The following is a 23093-nucleotide window of genomic DNA, read 5'->3' as shown; positions in this document are numbered from 1 at the left end:
AAAGACAGATTTGGTCAATAAATTGTATTCCAATTTAATAACCCCTGTATGTGTAGGGTCGTGGTTGCTATCATATGGCCTCCCTTTTAATAAGCTTTCCAGAGTACTAAGTCTTCTCTTGGTATGACTTAGATTCTGAAATGTAATTAGAAATCTTTAAATAAACAATGAAAAAATTTGTGAATAAGATCCTGTTGAGTTGATGTTAAAAATGGAAAAATGGTAGACATAATGTATAAAAAATCAAATAATTAGGTGTGGTTAGACTAAATAATGAGGAAATGCAGTATAGGTTAAAGAGCAAAAGAGCAAAGGACTTAATGTTTGTGAATTGGAAGTTATATGATTAAGTAAATGATTTGTGGACAAAATATTAGAGGAAAGACCATGTTATCCTTATTTTGTTATTTCTCTTCCACAAATTATTAAAGTGTTTTATTTAATTAAAGGATGTGATTAATTAGTTAACAATTGGACCTACTAGGAGCCAAATTGGAGTCCTTTCAAAAAGTAGCTTAACTAGTTTTATTATCATTTGAAATGGTGGAGTACAAGTCTGATTTTGGTGGTGTAGAAATCTCTGCATATGACAGTCAAGTAATCTTTAACCTTTAGGGGCAAGGTATTGGCATGCCAGTTATAAAGTTTAAATAACCTTTAACCGTAGTATAGGAAAATCAAAGAAAACGAGGAATACAATTAAACATTATTCCCAAGTTTCAATCAATGTAAAAGTAAAATTGTGAGTGACAGAACTTTCCTCAAAAGTTGAATAAAAGAAGGATTAATTCAGTGAAATGGTTGTAACGATGAAATGAGAAAATGAGAAACTTACATTGGGTGCAAACCTTCAATGACTAAGATTGTGGGAGGTTTGATGAGGTCAGGGGGGTCCAAGAGACCAATGACATGATTGTAGATTGGTTTTTGAACAGCAATTCCATCTTTGATTGCTTTAACTTGGTCATACATGAGATCAAAATCGTTGGTTCTAGGGTCAAGGGCAGTGACTCCCTTGTCCTTTCTGCCAGTTCTATCCAAATAGTGGTAATCATCCAAGCATATGACTGTAGTGGTGTGACTGATGATAGTGTTGGAATCAGGGTTGCCACCCTTTGGTGGTTCTGATGCTCCTCCAAACACACTGGTAAGCCTCCTCATGAAGGTAGTTTTTCCACAACCTAAGTCAGCAGCCAGACCAATCAGCACTGTGTGTCGGTCACTTGCTGCAGATTTTATCACATAGCTTCTGCCACTGTTGATACCCCTGTTGCTGTTCCTCCCTTGTGCTGTAGAATAGTACCTGCTTTTGGTGAAAAATCAGTTGTGTTTTTGATGGGGTTGATGTGTTGATGTGTCCCTTTCTAGCTAGGGTGAGACAGGAAGGATAATGAGAGTTTGTTTTCTTGGGATTAAAAAAATGAACCCACTATTCCTGCTTGGATATGGACACTCTGCCCTCTTAAATTATGATGTCAGGTTCTGCTGACATTCTTTTCCTATCATTGTTTCATTTTAAACCGTGAATGGACACTATTCCTGCTTGGTTTCATTTTAAACCGTGAATGCTATTGTTTCTTTAGGTTTTCGTACATATCAGTTCTTGGCTTGGATTTTTATCTCCATGTATCTTTCTTCCTTAAGGATTATTCAGCATGCTGGATTTAACAATCATCAACATTATTCACCTTGTTCTGTTGTTGGATACATATAATATGCTCCAAATTTGTTGAAAAGTGAATTATTTAATGTCCTTTGATTAACATATTACTAATTTGCATTAACTTGTTCTGCTTTAACATCTGACTTTTTATACTGATATAAATAGTTAGCATCCCTTCTTCCCAAACCCAATCCACAAGCTGCATGATACAAATGAATTGAATATGAAGAAAATAAATATAGATTTCAAAGACTGAAAGAATATAGTAATGCTGCGATGTTAAAAAAAATTCAATCATGGTGTTTGAAACTATATTATTCACACTGTGTTTACTTTCTTATTAAGAAGTTTTTAACAGCTCTATATATACACAAGGTGAGAATCTAGATGAGTTAATTTCATAATTATGTATACTGAAAAAACTGTTAGCTAGCTGCTGAGATATATGTAGATGGTTATTGTTATTCCTTTTTGGATACTATTAGGTAATGCTTAAACTGTTGCTGTGGTTATTAAATTAATGGAACAAAATCTAATGAATAACCTTAAATACACTTCTATTTGATGTCTTAGGTGATTTTTTAAAGCAATTGTGGGCAGAAGTAGAGGAAGAGAGTCTACAAAGAAGACTTGATCAGGAAAGGATAAGAAAGGCGAAGGTATGGTAACCTAAACTGAAATTGCATGATTATATGTGATATGTTATTTTCATTCTTGTTTCATGAATTTGATGTTGTTATCCCATTTGTGAATGTCCACTTTGAATGTTAAGTTATGTTGAATGGAGTTTATGATACTGTATACATTGAGTTCTGTCAAACTTTGTTTTGAATTGTTTGAATTTGATTGTCAAATATGTAAGAGTTTTTAGACTTAGAACCTACAACTAACGACTCCTAATTAAGGTTGACGGTATACTGACAACTAAGTTAGTGGCTGTAGCATAAAACTGTATTAGGCCAGTACAATTCCCTAAGAAAGAAAATAGAAACAAGCTACTACCAATGCTACACTTCTCTGGAACGTGTTTTACTTCTCATACTCAAGCAATGAGTTCATGTGCCCATAAGCAAAGATAATCTACTTCCTTATTCTTCTTGCGCGTGTGCTGGAACCAAGACGTGACACCACTCCTCTTTTAGAAAACACCAAGCTTTATCTAAAATGAAAGGTAAATCAGCACCTTTTCCATTCATCAAACCATTCTCCTATTACCGTGATGAACATTGCATGTGCTTCATTCTCTCCAAATTATCACCGTACACCTAAACCCATCTAATCAACAAGCACCTTGCTTAAATAAAGAACCATTCTCTTTTCTCCCATTCTTCCAGCAACCGTGGCACTTCAAACACCTAACACATACCACTTCAAACCTCATCACGTAACCATGCACACCACTTAACGTACATACTCCATCACTTCCACTCCAAAACAAACCAAAATGAATATTATATTCTAATGCAAAAGTTGATGGCTTGTTCACGGGTCGTAGGCCATTTCCTTCCAGCAAAATTCAATTGAAATGAAGTCCATTAAAATACTATAAAGTAATACACATTAAATCAACTAGTCATTCCAATTTGTGTGTGTGCTTTCTCGGTGCAGGTAAATGAAAAGAGAGCTCCACTTCCGTTTTCTTCACAAGACCGTGACACATAATGCCATCTAGATTCCACCTTCAATTTCTTTATTCATCACCACATGAGCTATATTTCTAAACAAACCTTTTTCACTTTTACACTTTATGCAAATGAATGTTCTTTTCAGCAAGCATGCCGTGACCACTTCTCTCACATTATATTTTATTCAAGCACACCTAAAGCCTTATCCCTTACTTAAACAAATATCATATCCCAATAATTATTGAACATGGCCGTGTAGTGACACTTGCTTAAGGAATAAAATACGATGCAACACATAAGCTAAACATTCCAATACAATTCATGGTGGAAATATCATACATAAAACACATTAACAGAGGAATAAACTACTTCAATCAATGTTTTCCAACGTGTAGAATAAGAATGGTTCAAGCATTAAGATACAACAACACCTATTGAAGCTAAGCTCCTTTCCCTTCCTTCTGGACACCGTCTGCAATGAAAGCTCAACCACAAACTGTTCTCAGTGGCAGCCAAACGTCTTCTCCTGCACGTTGCCCTCCAACCAATTCAGTTATGGAACTCCAGCAGCAAAAACTTCCCAGTAGCTTTCTAAAACGTTGCCCAGAGAGTGTCTGTAACTAAGAGTAGCGTGTATCCGAGTGTGTACCCCCGCAGCCAACTTCCTTCCTTCTTTAAATGCTGAAAACCATCCCTTTGAAGTCTGGAATGCAAAACGTCCAAATGTCAATCCCCTCTTCACACCTTTTCATGTGTTGTCTCCTCTTTTAGCTTGCATCCACTTGGAGCTCCTTGTCCGTGAGTGTCTCTTTTCATAAATGTGGCTGTGTGTGTTTTTTTTACTGCACTGTGGTTTCTATATTAAAAAGGTTTCAATCCTCATTTGTACTACTTCTTCCAGCTGGGATTTACTGGGATTTACTTCTATCCCACTTTTAATTGCTTTGCCGTGACTTTGAAATGACTAATTGAAGTTGTTTAAATGCTCACACTGCACTGAAATACAGTGATGCATGAAATCACTGTGACAGTTGCTCAAAATGCAGAAAATGCATTAATCATTGATGCAGAATTAGAAAAACAGCAGATTCAATGGTGGCTGGTTCAATGAAATGTACAAGAAACATCCTAATCAACTAGATGTAGTTGCTGAATAAGAACTAGGTGATTAATAATTGTCCTAAGACATGGCAAAGATGCAGCACGTTGGAAAGCTCATAAAATTCTGATACAATAGTAAAAACCAGATTGAAATCAACTCAACTACTGTTTTTTGCAGAATTGTGATTGATTGTAATGACTATCACTTCAGACATGCTTAATATGACATAAGAAACTTGTCTCAAGTTTTATATACAACAAAACTGGCAGAAACAGTGTGCTGCACAGTAGATCACAAACTCACTTTTACTCCATAATGTAAAATCAGAGTTCGATGAACTTAATCACATATTTTGAATGTCAGTGTGTATTACTGATTGTTAATACTTGAAACATATATGAAATCAACAAACAAACTTGTTCCAAGCCTGAAAATCCAGAAATCTGAACTGAAACCTCAAAAGGTGTACTATAAATGCACTAGAATGGTCAAATTTTGATCACTACACTAAAGTAGCCTAAGAAACTTCAAACAAACTGTCCTAAGAAGTTTAGGATGGTAAAACAATGCTAATAAGAAATTCACACTAGAAAAACAACGTAGAACTCAAAATATGACACCTTAGAACCTAAAACTAGTTAGTAGAATACACTAAAAGTGGTCATAATGCATAGTGTATTAAACATTGAAACAACAACATGCTTTTATAGATATTTGATTGCCTAAATTATGTTGATGTCCATATTGTATGTTCATGTATATTGTCTTTCATTTATGGTACTACACACATTCTCAATGCAATGAGAAGGGTTAAAATATTATAAACACTTAGAACCTACAAAATATTTGGAAGTACTCTAGACAAGAGAACTTCAGTAGTAATAATACCAGGTCTCCTCCAACTTTAATACACAACCCCTTAGTGTGTCTAAGGCATTTCGATACGGAGGACTTCTCTTTGGATGCCCTAATTGAATGCCTATGACCATAGTGTTCAAATTGCCTTCCATGGTCGACTTGAGTAGTAATAGGTTTATTACTTCTGTCACATGGAGTGTTGCTGTTTTGGCTAAGTTTTTATTTGTTTGGCTTGTCACAGAACATGGCCCATTTTGTCAACCATCGTGGATGGATGTACGACCGTTGTTATAGTGGAAGGAGAGGTTTGAAGGAATCTTTTGTCATCGGAGTTGAAGAGTTCGTGGAGACAGCCCGACGATATCAATATTATGCCCTTGATGGAGGGATTCGATGTCCATGCATCAAGTGCGAATGTACAAGCATTCTGAAAGATGAAGTCGTCAAAGTTCACCTTTACCAAAAAGGGTTCATGCCTAATTACACGGTCTGGACATTTCATGGTGAAGAAATTCCTTCGACCTCCACTGCAGCTGAAAAACGGCTTGCATCAGGTTCGAATACTGTTGTACATACATGTGAGATAGATCAATTTGCCTACATGCAAGAGATGGTCGACCATGCTCTTCGTCACCATGCTGCAGAAGCAGACGATAGTCATCATGAAGAGCCTCCAAATGAAACGACGCAGAGGTTTTACAATTTACTTACAGAGGCAAATCTACCTGTATTTGAAGGTTCATCTGAGTCAAAATTGTCAGTGTGCATTAGACTCATGGCTGGCAAATCTAATTGGAACGTTCCCATTCAAGCAGTGGACTTCTATACAAAACTGATGTTAGATTTGACACCACCAAACAATTTGATGCCAAAGAATTATTACCAAGCCAAAAAATGTGTTTCAAAGTTGGGATTGGATGTGAAGAAGATTGATTGTTGTGTTAATGGATGTATGTTATTCTATGACAATGACAGTGGCAAAAATGATGCACTGTTGGTGGAATGCAAGTTTTGTGGCTCACCTCGATATCAGACAATGCATGCTGGACGGAGGCAAAAAAAACCAATTCCAATAAAGTCCATGTTCTACTTACCTATAATTCCAAGATTACAAAGATTGTTTACTTCAATGCAAACAGCAGAACACATGACATGGCATGATGGTAACAAAACTCCGGGACTTTTGCGTCATCCTTCTGATGGTGAAGCTTGGAAGCACTTCAATCGTAAACATCCATCCTTTGCTAGTGAACCGCGTAACGTCAGACTTGGTCTATGCTCTGATGGGTTTACCCCGTACATTCAGGCGTCTGCATCACCGTATTCATGTTGGCCCGTGATAGTTACCCCATACAATCTACCACCTGAGATGTGCATGACAAAGCCTTACATGTTTTTATCGTGTATAATACCAGGTCCATCTAATCCCAAATCATTGATTGATGTTTACTTGGAGCCTTTGATTGATGATTTGAAGAAGTTATGGAATGGTGTTTGGACGTATGACGTTTCAAGGAGGCAAAATTTCCTTATGAGGGCAGCCTTGATGTGGACTATTAATGACTTCCCAGCGTACGGCATGTTATCTGGTTGGAGCACACATGGTCGATTAGCTTGTCCACATTGCATGGAACATACAAAGTCATTCCAATTGAGTCATGGCCGGAAAAGTAGTTGGTTTGACTGCCATCGACGGTTCTTGCCCATTGATCACCCCTTTAGAAGAAACAAAAAGGCATTTCGAAAAGGACAGGTTGAAGCGGATATGCCCCCGCCAAAGTTGACTGGATCACACGTGTGGAGAAGAGTAAAAGACTATCCAAAAGTGACTGAATCTGGTCAGAATAGGCTAGAAGGGTTTGGGGAATGGCATAATTGGACTAAAAGAAGCATATTCTGGGAACTTCCCTATTGGAAGGACAACTTGCTAAGACACAACATCGATGTCATGCACACAGAAAAAAATTTCTTTGACAATGTCTTCAACACAGTCATGGATGTTAAAGGTAAGACAAAAGATAATGAGAAAGCAAGAAAAGATTTACCTTTGTATTGTGGACGAAAAGACTTAGAGTTGAAGGCACAAGGTAACGGCCGATTATTTAAACCAAAAGCAAATTACACCATGTCAAAAGACGAGACAAGAATAGTGTGTGGATGGATCAAGGAGCTTAGAATGCCAGATGGATATGCTTCTAACTTGTCCAGATGTGCCAATGTTCAGAACGGTACTATTCAAGGGTTGAAGAGTCATGATTGTCATGTATTCATGGAGACTTTCATCCCTCTTGCGTTCAGTTGTTTGCCAATGCACGTGTTACATCCACTGATAGAAATCAGTAACTTCTTCAAAGATTTGTGTTGCACGACACTGAAGGAAGATTCCCTTAAAAAGATGGATGAAAATATCCCGATTATTCTCTGCAAATTGGAAAGAATATTCCCTCCTGCATTCTTTGATTCAATGGAGCACATTCCAATTCATCTTGCATATGAAGCTTGGCTTGGGGGACCCGTGCAGTACAGGTGGATGTATCCCTTTGAAAGGTTTATGGGAGAATCCAAACGCTCAGTTAAAAATAAAGCTAGAGTGGAAGGGTCAATTTGTGCAGCTTACTTGCACAGAGAGACAACTTATTTTTGTTCACATTATTTCAAGAACTTCATGTTGTCTCCCACTCATGTCAGAAATGAAATGCAATGGCAAGTTGAACCACGTGAAGGTGCATTATCAGTTTTCCGACAATCAGGCCGTCACGCAGGGAAAGAATTCACTCACTGGTTAACTGATGCTGAATTCAACTCTGCTCATGTCCATGTCTTGATCAATTGCAGTGAAGTAAAGCCGTACCTTGAGTATGTCATCATCCATCTTTAATCTTTCAAACGGTTTAATTGTTATACACTAATGAATTTCATTTGTACCAGCTCATTTGTTGTGGCTGAGCAAGTCGCAGAAGGAAATACTTCTGCTAGAATACACTCAGAGTTTCCGCATTGGTTTAGAAATCAGGTCCGTAGTTTTTCCTACGTTTAGAGCAAGGTTAATTTGACTATTGCTTTTATAATGCCGTTACTACCTTTGTAGGTTTTTAATCAGGCATTAACTCCCACGGTTCAAGAGTTAAGACATCTCTCCAATTGGCCAATGAGATGTGTCAAAGAATGGCACACTTACTTCATCAATGGTTACAAATTCCATACACATGAATGGTCTAAAGGAAAGAAAACATCAAATTGTGGTGTGTATGTCAAGGGCCTAACAGAGGGCTCTTATGATGACTTCTACGGCATCATTCATAAAATATATGAGTTAGAGTACAACAGCACTACTTCTCCAAACAGAGTGGTACTCTTCTATTGTGAATGGTTTGATCCTTCTAGAGCTGGTACTAGAGTCGATCCACGCTTTAATATTGTCGAACTGAACCAGAGATTAAGATATGGGCCTTTTGATCCTTTCATTCTACCATCTAATGTGAGACAGGTTTATTATGTGCCATATCCACCATTTCGCAATATTGACAAGCGTGGTTGGGCCGTAGCAATACAAACGAAGCCTAGAGGTCGCATAGACTCAAATGAAGTTGAGGAAGATGTAGCCTACCAACTTGACCAAATGTCACAACCACGAGAAATTATCGAAGTTGAACGTATAACCGCATTGGTCGACCCTGATGGTGATGGAGATGAATTAGAAGCAACAGTACAAGGTGATGAAGAACAAGAGGAAGAAGAAGAAGAAGAAGAACAAGAAGAAAACGAAGAAGATGAAGAAGAACAAGAAGAAGAAGAAGATGATGATGATGACGATGAAGAAGAAGAACAAGCAGAAGAAGACGATGATGAAGATGAAGATGAAGATGAAGATGAAGATGAAGATGATGATCATGATGACGATGATTGAATGTTGAACATCTATTGTAGCAAATTGGACTATCATTTCATTACCATTATCTAAAATACCATCTTTAACCTGTATGCAATGACTTGTACATTGACTTTGAAAACAATTCATCCTTCTTTATTTATTTATATTTATTCGCTTTGTATGTAACCATTTCAATGCAGTAATGACAGCACAAGGTACAGAGCGTCCTGATAAAGGAAAAGGGGTAGCAAGGCCTACAAAGAGGAAACGGCAGGCACCAAAGTATGTACTTAGGGTGCCTGCTAGACTACCTACCCCTGCTCCCGGTAGTTCATCATCTGTGGGGCCTCCTCCTACCCCTAGTATACAGACTCCTACACCAGCAGTAGACCCTACTCCTCCTCCTCGTGCAGTACACCCTTCTACTACCACTGCAGTAGACCCTTCTCCTCCTCGTGCAGCACACCCTTCTACAACCCCTGCAGCAGACCCTCTTCCTCCTCCTCTTATTGCCACCCCCACTCCTCCCCCTATTGTTATTACCCCCACTCCTCTCCCTGACCCTACTTCTATACCTTCCTCATCTTCTGTACCTCCTTCTGAGACTGTCACACCACTTGGTGATCCAGATTCAAGTGGTGATGCTGAAGATCTTGACCCGCCCCTCCATGATCGACCATGGATTGAGCCCTATGGTAAAGGGTAAGTTTATAATCTGTTGATATCATTTGATGTTTAAACCATATTGTAATTGAAATGAGTTTTGTTATGCAGGTTTATTCCATCTAGGGTTGCTTCCCAGGCCATCACACGTTCAATAAAGCAACAGTTTTTAACTCCATGGCCTACTTGGGGAGCAATACCTCATGACGACAGAAAGCCATTCTGGCAGCGCTTTCAGGTGAGCAATCTATTACACTAATGTCCGTCTTATTTTAGTACGTTCTGTAATCAATGTTTGTTCTGTTTAATGTTACAGATGAAGGTGCAGTGGAAACCTGAACATGAAACTCAGATACACAGAAATTTCCACATGAAAGCATCTCATCGGCTGTCAGAGATGTTTAGGGATGCCCGGATTGCAGGACAGCGCCCTAACTGGCTGGGTGAGCACATTTGGAACTCTTTACTGGCCCATTGGAATACAGTAGAGTTCCGCAATAAGTGTGCCAAAGCCCAGCGGAACAGAGCGTCTGAAAGGGGTGGCACCCTGCATACTGGTGGGTCGATCACCATTCATGAGCATGCCATTCGTATGGTATAATCTCATTACATAACTTTTTCTTTCATAAATAAGTTATGTATATTGTATTTCATATGTACGCTTGTAATTCTTAATTATGTTACAGGCACAGGCTCTAGGACGGGCGGTCCATGTTGATGAGGTATTTGCACAGACTCACGTTCGGAAGGGAACTAATCAATTTGTTGATGAAAGATCTCGGAAGACTCATGTAAGCAAATAACACTATTAGTAATTGTTCATTTATGTTATACTATCGTTCCCTGACATTGCTTTTAATGTTTCAACAGGAAGACTTTTCTACGAGACTTTCACAGGTTAGATCTGAACATGAGTCAGCTCCTACACCGGATGATGCCAGTAATGCAGATGATGACATCCGTAGGACGCAGTGCTGGATCGACACCGTTGGTGGGAAGAAAAAGGGACGAGTCTATGGTGCGGGACAGCTTGCTGCAAACTATACAGCATCCAGAGGAGGTACTCTGAAGCACCAGCCTTCTTCTTCCACCAGTACTCCTGACGAGGTTCTTCAACTCAGGCGGGAACTCCATGAACGTGACCAGGAGCTCACTGATCTCAGAGCAGAGTTTACAAATTTGAAGGCCCTGGTCATGACTGTCTTGCCTCAAACCTCACAGGACGTACAAAATATCCCTCCCACCCAATCACGACCTTCCTCATCACCTGCTGCCACTCAGCAGCCCACTTCAGTCCAACCCTCATCAGTCCAACCCTCATCAGTCCAACCCACACCAGTCCAGCCATCAATAGAGGAGCAGGATGATGAAAATCATTCTGATGATAGTTATGTACATTATTAGGTTTCATTTTCTTATTACTTGTTAGACAAACATTTGGATATTAGAACATTTTGAGTTGATATCATTTAAATGTTAGATGTACTTACAGACTTTGGATGTTACAACATCCTTGTGTTACATTGTTTTATGTTTGAACTATAAATACATTATTTATACATTAATGAATGTCCTGTGGATGATGTGCCTTGGATATTGATCATTGTTTGGATCTTTGAGATGCACATTATGCATCTTTGTATGTGTTTGAAAACTGTTATGCAGGTCTGTTTGTAAATGAAATTTGTTATACAGGTCTGGGTTGCAGAGGGAAAACCATTTCTCTGAAACCTGCTCTGCATTTTACCGAAGGCTTTTGCCCTTCGGTAAATGCCCTCGTCTGCCCATTACCGAAGGCTTCCGCCCTTCGGTAAATACCCTCGATTGCTCATTACCGAAGGCTTCCGCCCTTCGGTAATTACCGAAGGCTTTCGCCCTTCGGTAATTACCGAAGGGCGGAAGCCCTCGGTAATGGTTAGCGACAACAGATTTACCGAAGGATTTTTGGCCGTCGATAAGCCTTCGGTAAACACCCATTATCGACGGCCTTTGGCATTTTCCGAGGGCTTCTGGCCTTCGGTAATACCCTACTTTTTTGTAGTGATTGTTATATATTGTGTGTTATGATATTTCTGGTTGTTCACCTTTACATGTTGTGGTTGTGGTTTCCACCTGTGATAATCGTTTTTATATGGGAGCATATGATCATGCAGTTAGTTCAGACGCTGTATAGCTCGATGAGTGGAATGAGAGAGTTGGGAAATTTATGGTTGTTTGAATAAACTATTTTATTTGGAATTTATTTTATAATTAAAATGAAATTTTGGTTTATTTTTCTTGAATTGTAAAGACTTATCGAATTTGAATTTTCGCAATGGTATTATGATTTTAAAAGTTTTAAATTTTCACTCATAACCGTGACATTCCAAAATTTGGGGTGTTACAAGATAAGTCTGAAGTTGCGATAGAAGACGACTCGAATCGCCTTGTTAATGAGAATATGTTATGACGTTCTTGTTAGTGAGAACAAATTATGACGATACAGTAGACGGAAACAACATTGGTTCGTGAATGGTTTGATTGGGATGTAAATGTTGTGATGAAATATGTTTGTACTTTATTATTATGTGTTGAAAATAATTATTGTATATTGTGTGTTATGACATTTCTGGTTGCTCACTCTTGCATGTTGTGGTTGTGGTTTTCACCTACGATAATCGTACTTGTACGGGAGTAGATGACGTTGCAAATAACACCGGATCGAAGTAGGTGTCGAGAGTTAGGATCTTTTATTTCGGGGTTGATTATTTATTCATCATTTAAAAAGTTTTTCAAACTCGATATTTTATTGTAAAATAGATAATCTAAACTTTCGTTTGAACAAACGATGTTTAAAGTTATGATTTGCTTACGCATTCTAATCGAATAAAGTTTGATTATCTTAAATGAATGTTTTATGGAAATGTTTTGAAAATTTTTTTACACTGTAACATCTCAAAAATTGGGGTGTTACAATCTTAGGGAGGTGCTTAAGAAAATCTTATTTAAGCATATGTTGTGATTATTTGCAATTTGGTTTGGCTTATGGTTTGTTTGATTTTATGCATGTTATTAAGTAATATGTATGGATTGATGGTGTGGATATAAACTATGTTATTTCCTTGTAATTTTGTCGAATGTGTGAGCTTTTATATATTGATACGATAATAAGGTTGGGTCTCACGTGGAGACAGCGATTCGAGTATCACCTTTTCTCCTACACGAGGAAAGAAAATGGTTGGATGTCTCGCCCAATGGCTTCAACTTGTGTTGAGTATAGTTCACCGGTGCCCGTGGTATTGGTGTTTTTACTTGTTATTTCTTGAGGAGTCGAGGAGATAGGTCTGAAGTTATGATGGAAGATGACTCGAATTGTCCTGTTTTACGAAATAGGTTTGTACGGCAAAGTTCAAAGAAACGATACGGTATGGGTTATGAGTTGATTATTGTGATGTAATATCTGATATAGTATGTGTTTGATGATATTATATTGTGTCGTATGCTTTTGATATATTTTTTGGTTACTGACCCTTTGCCTGTTGTGGTTGTGGTTCCATATGCAATTATCGTACTTGTACAGAAGTAAATGTCGTTGTAAATGAGGCTGGTTTGGAGTAGCATGACGAAAGACAGGGAATATGGTCGAGGTTTTAGCTTTTAAAATTTTTCGTTGTACACTTCATTTAGAGTTTTGTAATAGAGATATTATGTTATTTTATAAAAGTTTTGATGAGAACGATTTTAAACATTTTGCGTCGAGTAAGTTTGATTATTTATTTACACGTGGCATCCCATTAAGGGTGTTACAACTAAGAGTGGGTGAAACTCAACACTAATCAGAGTAATGGTAGTTTCTTGGAGTGACTAGGGATACAAGAGTGGTGAGAAATAGTTTCTTGTAATCAATCTTGTTGAAGATTATAGTGGAACCCTCTAAGGTGTTAAAGAAGATTGGACATAGCTTGGTGGAGCGAACTAGTATAAAAACAACTGTGTTTATTGCTTTATTTTTTCTAAAAGTTTTTCTTACACATCCTGCAGTTGTACATTACTTTAACCACGACAAAAGCTCATGTAACTAAACTTCTTTTATTAAGAGCTAGTTTTATCAAAATGCTGCAACAAACATATTTAAACGATTAAAAAACATTTGCGAAAAAGAACTTATAGTTTGAATTGAATTTTGAAGTCGAGTGTTTAACAACTACGTAAACTTTTCAATCATCAACAAAACTGTTAAATTATCTTCTTCGCAACAAGTTTTCTTATAACATTATTCAATCCCTTCTAGTGTTTTTATAGGTACTTCATCCTTATTCACCAAGTTAGATGAAACTTTGATCCCTTGGTCAACAAACCCAAAATCATGTTCCACTTTGATCAACATTAGGCTTTGACCCTTTGTTGACTTGATTAGTCAAAACCTTATTCTACTTGACGCAAAATACAAAATCCAAAATAAATCCAACACTACTAAACCTACATTATAAACCTCAAATAAATGATAGAATACTTAACCCAAAGTATAAGAAATAAAGTTATTCATATTCCAATAAAAGTTTCGTAAACGCTCAAGATGGCCCAAGAAAAATTCAAGCACATTCTCAACACCAATTTTGATTTAATCTCTTAATTTTTATTCTAAAATATAAGACATACATTAATGCTTTTTTTTTTTCAACATACACATACCCACACGTCTATATATATATATATATGTATATATATATATATATATATATATATATATATATATATAAACATACATTGAAATTTATATTAACACCTATAAATTTATCTTATATATTAACTCAATAAATTACAAATATTATAAACTTATAATATAATACTATTAAATAAAGATAATTAAAATAATCGCGGACACAGGAATTCGATAAGTGTACCATGTGATGGGTGTAGGTATGAAATTCGTTTCTACCTTAACTTTATTAAAAATAAAAATCAAAACTAATTTCATAGTTTTCAGTATATTTTTATTAAAATTATTAAAAAAATATATGATGCGCTCCCGCCAAAATCACTTGGCGCGCTTGCTCTTCATTACTATAGAATAGTCACAAACATGTTCTCAATGTTACACACTCTCTGACTTTCGGAAGCTCGCCCTAATTCAGATCCGTGCCTTCTCTTCCTCCGCGCTCCAAAACGCAGCGTTTCATCCAACTTCAGGCGAGTGTTGTTCATGAATCCCTCTTCCGTTTGCGAAACCATGTCTTTCTCTTTCAGATCTGAAAATTCAGAATCTGCTTTTTTTTCTTATATTCTGTTTCGATTTCTCACCAATTTTTCTTAAGCTATTCCCATTTGGATTTTTAAACCTCCTAAATGCTTCGTTGTGTTTTCCCTCCCATGACTCTTTTTATGGTTAATTTTCTTGGTTCTAGAGGCTACTGCAGTTTTTGTCTTCTGTTCAATCTTTTTTTTTCCGTCTGGTGTGAATTTTATTATTGAAAAAGGATCTTGAAACTGGTGATGAATCCATTCGATTTTTAGGATTAATTTAGCCGTCTGAAATCTGACTTTAGGGTTCATTTCTTAAGATTTGAGTGAATCCGATGGTGGAATGATTTTATATTTTTTGCTTTTTTAGTTTTGGCTGTTCTGTGTGTTATCGCTTCGATTTGAGTATGGCTCCGTTTTTCCTGTTATATGGTGTTTTTGCTTGCTTCGTGGTTCTCATAGTGCAGATTTAGTTCTAGGCTTCTGTCTTTTTTGCTAGCTGCGGTTTAGTTTATGAAAGGGTGATAGCATTTTTAATAATTGTGTTTCTTTAATGTTGCAATTGATACAGGTTGCGCAAGTGCTTTGGATCTGTACCAGACAAGAAGAAGAAAGTTGTGATATATTGAAACGTGTAATTCAGGTATTTAAATTTTTTTGGAATTATTTGAATTTTTTGCGGTATTATTTTGTTGTAAATCAAAATGAGAAATTACCAACAAGAAAGCAAGCAATTGTGAAGAAAAGTGTAAATTGGGGTGACCAAAAGCATTATTCTCGATTTACTATTTGCCATTTCCATTATCAGCATGAGAGTCTTTTTAAGTAAAAGTGTTTGTTTATCAACCTTATTTCTAACTAAGAAGCCCTACATAGACTGTCCCTCGATGCAGTTGTCAGCAGTTACCCAAGATTTGCATCATCCCACTTGCAACATTTCCAGAATGGTTCTTCTTTTGGTAACTTTTGTAGTCTATGATTTCAAGTCTTCACATAATTTCACCGTCGATGTATTTGAGTAACTTCTTTCTTGACAATCTTCTAGTTGATAACCTCTACGTCGAAAAACTATAAACAGTCGATGGCTTTCACTTTCAATGATCTTCAGTCATTGAACTTGATTTTTGACAATGTTTTGATTAATAACTATCCTCCCATCTTATTCAATTGTGAATCAATTATTTTAGTCTTCTCCTATTTTAATATTTGTGTTGATTCCTTTGTGTATTTATCCTATCGAAAATTCATCACTGATAGAATCTTTTGGATAGTACCACATAAGTAAGCTTAAGGCGTGATTTTAAAATTTGATCGCTAAAAACAGTCATAGTCAGCATTTGTTGTGTTCTATTCCAGGACAACCTAAACAGTACACGTCGTTTAGATGTTAAGGCCAAAGCTACTTATATACACTTTTGTCTCTTCATTTATTAAGATGCTTTTTAAAGATAAAATCGTTAGAGAGACATGAGGTTTCACAGTGGACAAAACCTCATAGATTGACTATATCAAAACTAACATGGCTAAAGAAGATCGATTCACTTTTGATGTTTAAATTCGTTCTTTCAAGGAAAATACTTTTCTCCTTTGTTATTTTTGCAAGTACTACCAGTGAGTTGCCTTAAATTGTTTTTCTAAATGTTTGTTTTTACTCTTTCCAGTGTTTTTTATTCTCGATAGATTCAGAGAAAATTGGAAGAAAACTGTGCAAAGATTCTGATTTGTTAGCTGAGCAGTAGAGCAACTTTATGGAGCTACGGGGTTGTGGTTATCTTCATTTCATTCTGGCAATTAAAGGTGGTTTAGTTTCAAAAGTCCCTAATGTTGCTCGTGGACAACCAAAACTTAAATTTAAAAATATTACAGACATATATGATGATGGCTTATTGTCTCATAGTGATGATGTAATGGCTGAAAGATCATGCTATGGTGAAATTGAGGAAACCAATGTGAAAACCAATCGTGATGCGTCAGAATGTAATGTCAATGATGATGATGATGGTCAGAGAATCTGTAACTTGGATGATAACGACTTTGACGATATCACCCTAAGCCAAATTAAAGAAAGTTGCGAAGCCAGGAAGAGAAAACGCTCACAAGGTCTGAAGTCTTCTATAAGAAAGATAAAAATTGAAGATTCATTCCTGGATGACTACGGTGAGGAGCAAATGGAAGCTGATGATGATTCTGATTTCATGGAGACTCTCAGCAACTGGAAATCTAAACTGTCAAATAATATGAAGGCAAAGAAGAAAAGGTGCTTCAAAAAAACAATCTCTACTTATACCCAAGAGGTTATGCCAGTTGTCAAATCTGAAGAGATCTTAGACAGTGAAGATTTCACACCCACTAGTGAAGAGATCCAACACGGTCAAGATTTCCCACCCTCTAGCGAAGAGATCCTAGACTGTCAAGAGTTCTCAACCTCTATGGAAGAGATCCAAGTATGTCAAGATTTCTCACCCTCCTGCCAGGAGATCCAAGACGGTCAAGAGTTCACACCCTCCAGTGAAGAGATTGATAACAATAAAGAGATTCTATCCTTCAATGGAGATTCGGCTGCCCTTGTTGAAGTGAAATCTGAGGTTCCTGAAACTGACTTTTTTGGTGGGCCAGATGACTATTCTATTGTGGAAGTACAAGAAGCGGAGATAATCTATGAATGGAATTTGGAGAGTGAATTGAAAAATGAGCGGCAAAGGTGTATTGATTTTCTTCCATTACGAATGGTGGGTCCATTTAACATGGATGTTGTGAGAAGAAATTATCAACTAAGCAATGAGCAGTTTCCGGACATGCCTGCAATAGAATTCAAAAGTGAAGAGTGTATGGTTCATCCAGATCTCGATTACATCGCCCCACCAGTAATCTCTATGGTTGAAGACGAAATCCTTCATATTCATGACAGTCAACCGGATGGTGACACTGACACTGCAGTCACCCTGCGTAATGTGGCTACTCATAAAGATCTTGATTACCTGGGTGTAGATTTTAAAGATGATAACACTCTTCTCGGTGACTGCAGTAATAATGAATTTACTCCTGGTGCTGAGGATCAGGTAGACGTAGAGACCAGTCCTACTATGGAATATGAGGAAATACAATCATTTGCTGCTGAAAACAATGAATGTAATGGTAGTTCAAAGCTGCATCATCCTGAAAGGCTATTATCAACAAGAAAGGTACAAATATCATCAATAAATTTATATGACTTGATTTATTTGATTGCGCTTCCTCTCATTAGTTGATTTCTCTACAGGAAATTTCACCATCTTCTCTGGAAAAGCACTGTAAAGCTGTGAAGACTAATGATTTGAATCGTAAAAACAAATTGAGTATGTCATTTAATTACACCATCTTCTTTATTATGCTGTGATCTGGATTCATCAAAAATTACATATTTAAATCCGCCAACCTTTATTTGTTACAAACTATGAACTCAACAATCATAGAAAGAAATATGGATTTTGAGAAATTAGAGGTTTTGTTGAAAAAGATAAAAATGTGGTTTTATAGATATAGGCTGTATTAAAAGTATCATAACATGGGAAAGCTAAACCATGATGTGGTTGTTGTGGCAGTCTGACTAATGTTCGAAATCAAGCTCATCGAATCGATTCAAATCATGGTTGTGAAAATATATTTTAAATCTTGAATCTTAATTTTGTATAGATTCGTAAGATCTAGGTATAGTGAAAGTTATTCCAAATATATCATAGATTATGTATAGTGCTCAATGTAGGCAATGCAAACTACAAATATGGACCAAACATGTATAAAAAAAAAAATAAAACAATTAGGTATATTAAGTTTGTGAGGTCCTTATTTTAGAAGAATGGAAACCAAACAGTTAAATTACTAGATAGAATACATACATTGAACGAGTGAATGACAAATAAATACATGTGTTCTTCCAAATTTCTTTCCATTCAAATATTCAGAGCTCGCCTTACTTTTGTTTCTTTCTTAAGAATTGGTAAAAAAGTGAAAAACAATGAATTGTTGAAGTATCAATGACAAATTATATAGATTCATTCATGTATTGTAACATACGAAGTCATTTAAGATTCATCTTAAGATACGAATCGGTGGAATAGCTAAAATGTATTGTATTGTAAGATTTAAATTGTTAATTATAATATTTTGATAGGATATGTAATGTATTAAATAGTATGTAGACAGTTTTTAGATAGTTTGGCAAAAATAAGACAGAAGTTAGTATGAAGTAGTTAGGGGTAGTTATTAGGAGTTTAAACCGCGGTTAAGGGAAGTTTCAATTAGTTAGGCAATTTTTGTCTTTTAAGGAGGGGGTGTTCTAGATTTTGTTGCTGAGGGTTTTATTTCTGAACATGAATTGTCCTGTGTAGAAGGGAATGTTTTCCCTTGGATGTTGTTGAATGTTCTGTATTTTTCATTCAATAAATTGTTGCCTCATAGTGAGGTTTCTTGTCTCTGTTTGTGATTGTTTATTTTGAGATAGAATTTAGGTTTTTTGTCACCAAGAAACCTAACAAATTGGTTTGACTTGCCGGATCAATGAGGAAAAGCATGGAAGAAAGCTTCAATACTTTGGAGAGGGGGACTAGCGAACTAGAAAAGGCGAGGGCATGACATCAAGAGATGAGAAAAAGTTTCCAAAAATTAGAAGAAATGATACAGGAATGTAATAGGATTCTAAATGTCCAGATTCAAATTAGGGACTCTAAATAAGGGGAGAAATCACTTGATAGAGCAAGAAAGGGAGGGAGAGAGGAATTTCTTCATGACATCAAGAAAGCCAAGAAACCCTCAAATGGAGGAGACAATTCCATCAATTGAGAGAAGAAAAAAGAGAAGGATATCAATGAAGAGAAAGGTGGAGACCAAGATTGTGATGGAAATGTTGTGACTCTTGCTTCTCATAATGAAGTTGTTTTAATGGGTACAGTGTGGTAGGTCTTGGTGAATATGTCAAAACAGTGAAGGAGGGTAAAGACAGAGGAAAGAAGGCCGAATGTGGTGAGAACATTGTAACCATTATTTATGGGAGTAAAGTAAAAGATGAGGTTGTTTTGAGTGTAGATGGTTCAAAGGTAGTTGGTGTTGGGACAGAAAATGTTTTTGAAGTCCAGATCATAGGAACAAATAGTAGTACACCTAACCATCAATAATATGGGAAAAAATGCAGTCAAGGGGTTCAAGACCTGGCAACAGAAATCTCATAACCTCTCTTGGGAAGATCTTGCAACACCTCAACTAAGGGTAGTTGAAGGGAACAAGGGAAACATGTTATTTCAGATTTTGGTAGCAGTAACACAAATTGGGAGTGTGGAAATTTTAAATGAGAGGATGACAACAATAACAAGGATAGGGAGGGAGGAAAAAGTCATCCAAGAATTCAAGATATTGGTGTTTCTAGTAAAGCCAAGATCAAAAAACCAGTTGGGGGAGTATTTCTTGACAAAGTGGCAGGCCTTATGCAAGAAGGACAAGAAAGTTGTACGATCTCACTTTTGTCTTGGGTTACCTATCGGTTATGCAAATCGATTGCTAGCAAACTCCAGTAATAAACTTGTTGAGTTTGGAAACCGAGTCAGATTATTTATTAAGCATCTATTTGTAAAAGATTATGTTGTCAAAGTTAGATCTTTGCAGATTCAAGGATTAATCCAACAGGTGAAAGGAAGCCTTGAGGCAGTTGCATGGAAAGTTGTCTCATCGCAACTATTAAGGACCATTTTTTAGATTACAACATTGAGGATAAGGTTGTTTTGCATCGGTGAGTAATAATATATGTAATGTATTAGACAGTTTTTAGATAGTTTGGCAACAATAAAAAATAGAAGTTAGTATGAAGTGGTTAGGGGTAGTTACGAGGAGTGTAAACAACAGTTAGGGGAAGTTTTAAATAGTAGTTAGGCAAATATTTTCTTTTAAGGAGGGGGTGTTCTAGTTCTGGTTGTTGAGTATTTTAATTCTGAATAGGGACTGTCTTATGTAGAAGAGAATCTTTTCCCTTTGATGTTGTTGAATGTTTTCTGTATTTCTCATTCAATAAACTGCTGCCTCACAGTGAGGTTTCTTGTCTCTGTTTTTGATTGTTTATTTTGAGATAGAATTTAGGTTTCTTGTCACCAAGAAACCTAACTTATTCTCTGATAAACTATGTTTGAAACAAGCAATATTTCTAACTTTGATCCACTAACTTATAGTTAAAATCTTAATGAAATAAATTAGGCTTTTATTTCATGAGTAAAAGTAATTTCATACGACTCTGATGAACTCATTTCTCAATTTTCCCTCTATCAAATTTCAAATGTAACTTGTTTCTATGAAAACTGCAACGAATTTCTGTTTTGATATCTAATTTCTTGTTGTAATGCATACATAATTATTTTATTTCATTTCAGTACCTTGACATTTTACCTAAATTTATTTTTACTTATATTGGGTTACAATGATCTCAGAATGCAAGGGACGACAAAAATACTTTTCCGAGCAGACTGATAATCGTACAGCTGAAGGGTGTGATGATATCACAGGCGCTCGATTTAGTGACATCCCTAACAAAATTAGTGTTATTCCTAGGACTAAAAGAGTTTCCCATCCTAAAGGAATTTCCAAGATCCCTCATTCTTCTCGCCAAGCCACCCGCCTAGGTTGCAGTTCTGTACAAAGCTGCTCAAAGAGTGCAATTGCATTTACACAGCAACAAATGCATGATGCAGAATGTCTTACCAAGAAACTGACAAAGGAATTGAAGTCAATGAAGGACATTGTGGATGACATGTTACGATCTGAATTCTGTCTGAATACGTCTTTGAGGCATAAAGTAAATGAGGTATGATTACCGCAGTCCTATTAATAGTGAATATTACTTTCTGCAGTAGAAATAGTGATAATTTGATTGAAGCCTGCTAGGCTCAACTCAATCCGAAACTTTTTTATTGGGTTCGGTGATGGGGTTGCTCAAACCCAACCCAACGTAATCCATGCATACCCCTACTGATGGCTATAGCTCTTCTGTTCCTGGTTAAAAGCCAAAATGAAAAGTGTTGCTAACTTCTAGTAATTTCAAAATTTCTAGTGGAATTATGTATTTAATTGATAAATTTGGTTTCTAGTCAATAGTTAACGATTGATTTTCAGGCAAGAGTGGCTGTCAAGAATGCAACAAGAGCTGAAGAAGCTGCAAAACGATGCCTGGCCTTCATGTCAAGGGATTGCAGCCGTTTCTGTAAAATAATGGTTTGCTCATCTCCTACGTTACTATTGAAGCTGTTAAATTTGATAAGTTTTTATAGTTTTCTTTTTCTTTTTTCCACTTTCGTGTGTGGCTAATTACTGCTCTTGATAAATTCAGAAATTATCTGATGAGGGTCCAGCTACTCAAGATGTAGTGCGTAAAGAGAGGAAAAAAATAGCCTTTGCGGATGAAGCAGGTGGAAGGCTTTGCCAGGTTAAGTTCTATGAGGATGATGGGGTATCTTTGTCAGAGTCTAATTGAAAGAGAATCTTACTCTAATAGCATGTCATTTCTGTAAATTCTGAATCTTCGATGCCGTTTCACTGTATTAGTTCGTTCTAGAAATAGGTGTTGGTTCCTACTTATGTCTGAAGTTAATTCCATTGATATCGCCTGTAACAAGGGGAGAGTTTAATCAAATTTTCAACCAGAGGCTTGTTATGTGGGCGGAATTTGAGTGAACATACTTTAGATCAAACTTGTAATTGTAATTTTAACTCTTTCAAATTGAAATTAGTCAGCATTTTAAATAAAATTACGAATTTCATTTAGTCGATGAGTGAAGAAATAAGAGATGCTGATTGGAAGTGTTGGCTAAGTTTATTTTTATTTATATTCAATCTAGAATTCAAAAGCAAAAAAAATGACATACGCAAGTTATAGCCTTGTTTAGAGGAGGTTTCTGTTTTTAGAAGAGAGCACATGATTATTGCTATCCTGTGTAGGAGGGAACATTGTCCCTAGAAACTTTGTACTAGAATATTTTCAATGTTCTTGGAGTGTGTGATACCCTTTTCCGCGTGTGAGAGTTTATAAACAGGTTTCTTTTATTAAGAAATCTAACATTTTTAGTTCGACCTATCGGA

General features: G+C 36.5%; 2 protein-coding genes and 1 pseudogene across 3 annotated transcripts; 2 read left to right on the top strand and 1 right to left on the bottom strand.

Moving 5' to 3' along the window:
- Positions 1 to 831: 831 nt before the first annotated feature.
- Positions 832 to 1506, bottom strand: LOC148190869 (phosphoribulokinase, chloroplastic pseudogene; annotated as a pseudogene).
- A 3986-nt stretch (positions 1507 to 5492) lies between these two features.
- On the top strand, positions 5493 to 11326 carry LOC148190868 (uncharacterized). Its single transcript, XM_088101411.1, has 6 exons — positions 5493 to 5802; positions 9320 to 9821; positions 9894 to 10020; positions 10099 to 10377; positions 10469 to 10573; positions 10653 to 11326. Exons 1-6 carry the CDS (start codon positions 5493 to 5495, stop codon positions 11184 to 11186), a joined length of 1857 nt encoding a protein of 618 aa, XP_087957537.1. The 3' UTR covers positions 11187 to 11326.
- Positions 11327 to 14839: 3513 nt separating this feature from the next.
- Positions 14840 to 22771, top strand: LOC148190867 (uncharacterized). 2 transcript variants are annotated; one of them, XM_088101688.1, is made up of 7 exons: positions 14840 to 14951; positions 15574 to 15645; positions 16683 to 18184; positions 18262 to 18337; positions 21449 to 21822; positions 22131 to 22229; positions 22345 to 22771. In XM_088101688.1, exons 3-7 carry the CDS (start codon positions 16751 to 16753, stop codon positions 22486 to 22488), a joined length of 2127 nt encoding a protein of 708 aa, XP_087957814.1. In that variant the 5' UTR covers positions 14840 to 14951; positions 15574 to 15645; positions 16683 to 16750; the 3' UTR covers positions 22489 to 22771. The 2 variants fall into 2 exon arrangements, with proteins under 2 accessions (XP_087957814.1, XP_087957813.1); XM_088101687.1 differs by having other exon boundaries at positions 16664 to 18184.
- The last annotated feature ends 322 nt before the right edge of the window (positions 22772 to 23093 follow it).

This window comes from Vigna umbellata, chromosome 11 (assembly GCF_029865625.1).
Source record: "Vigna umbellata cultivar VRB3 chromosome 11, Vumbellata_1.0, whole genome shotgun sequence".
In the NCBI taxonomy this organism is placed as follows: Eukaryota; Viridiplantae; Streptophyta; class Magnoliopsida; order Fabales; family Fabaceae; genus Vigna; species Vigna umbellata.
This window is presented reverse-complemented; position numbering and strand designations above follow the sequence as displayed.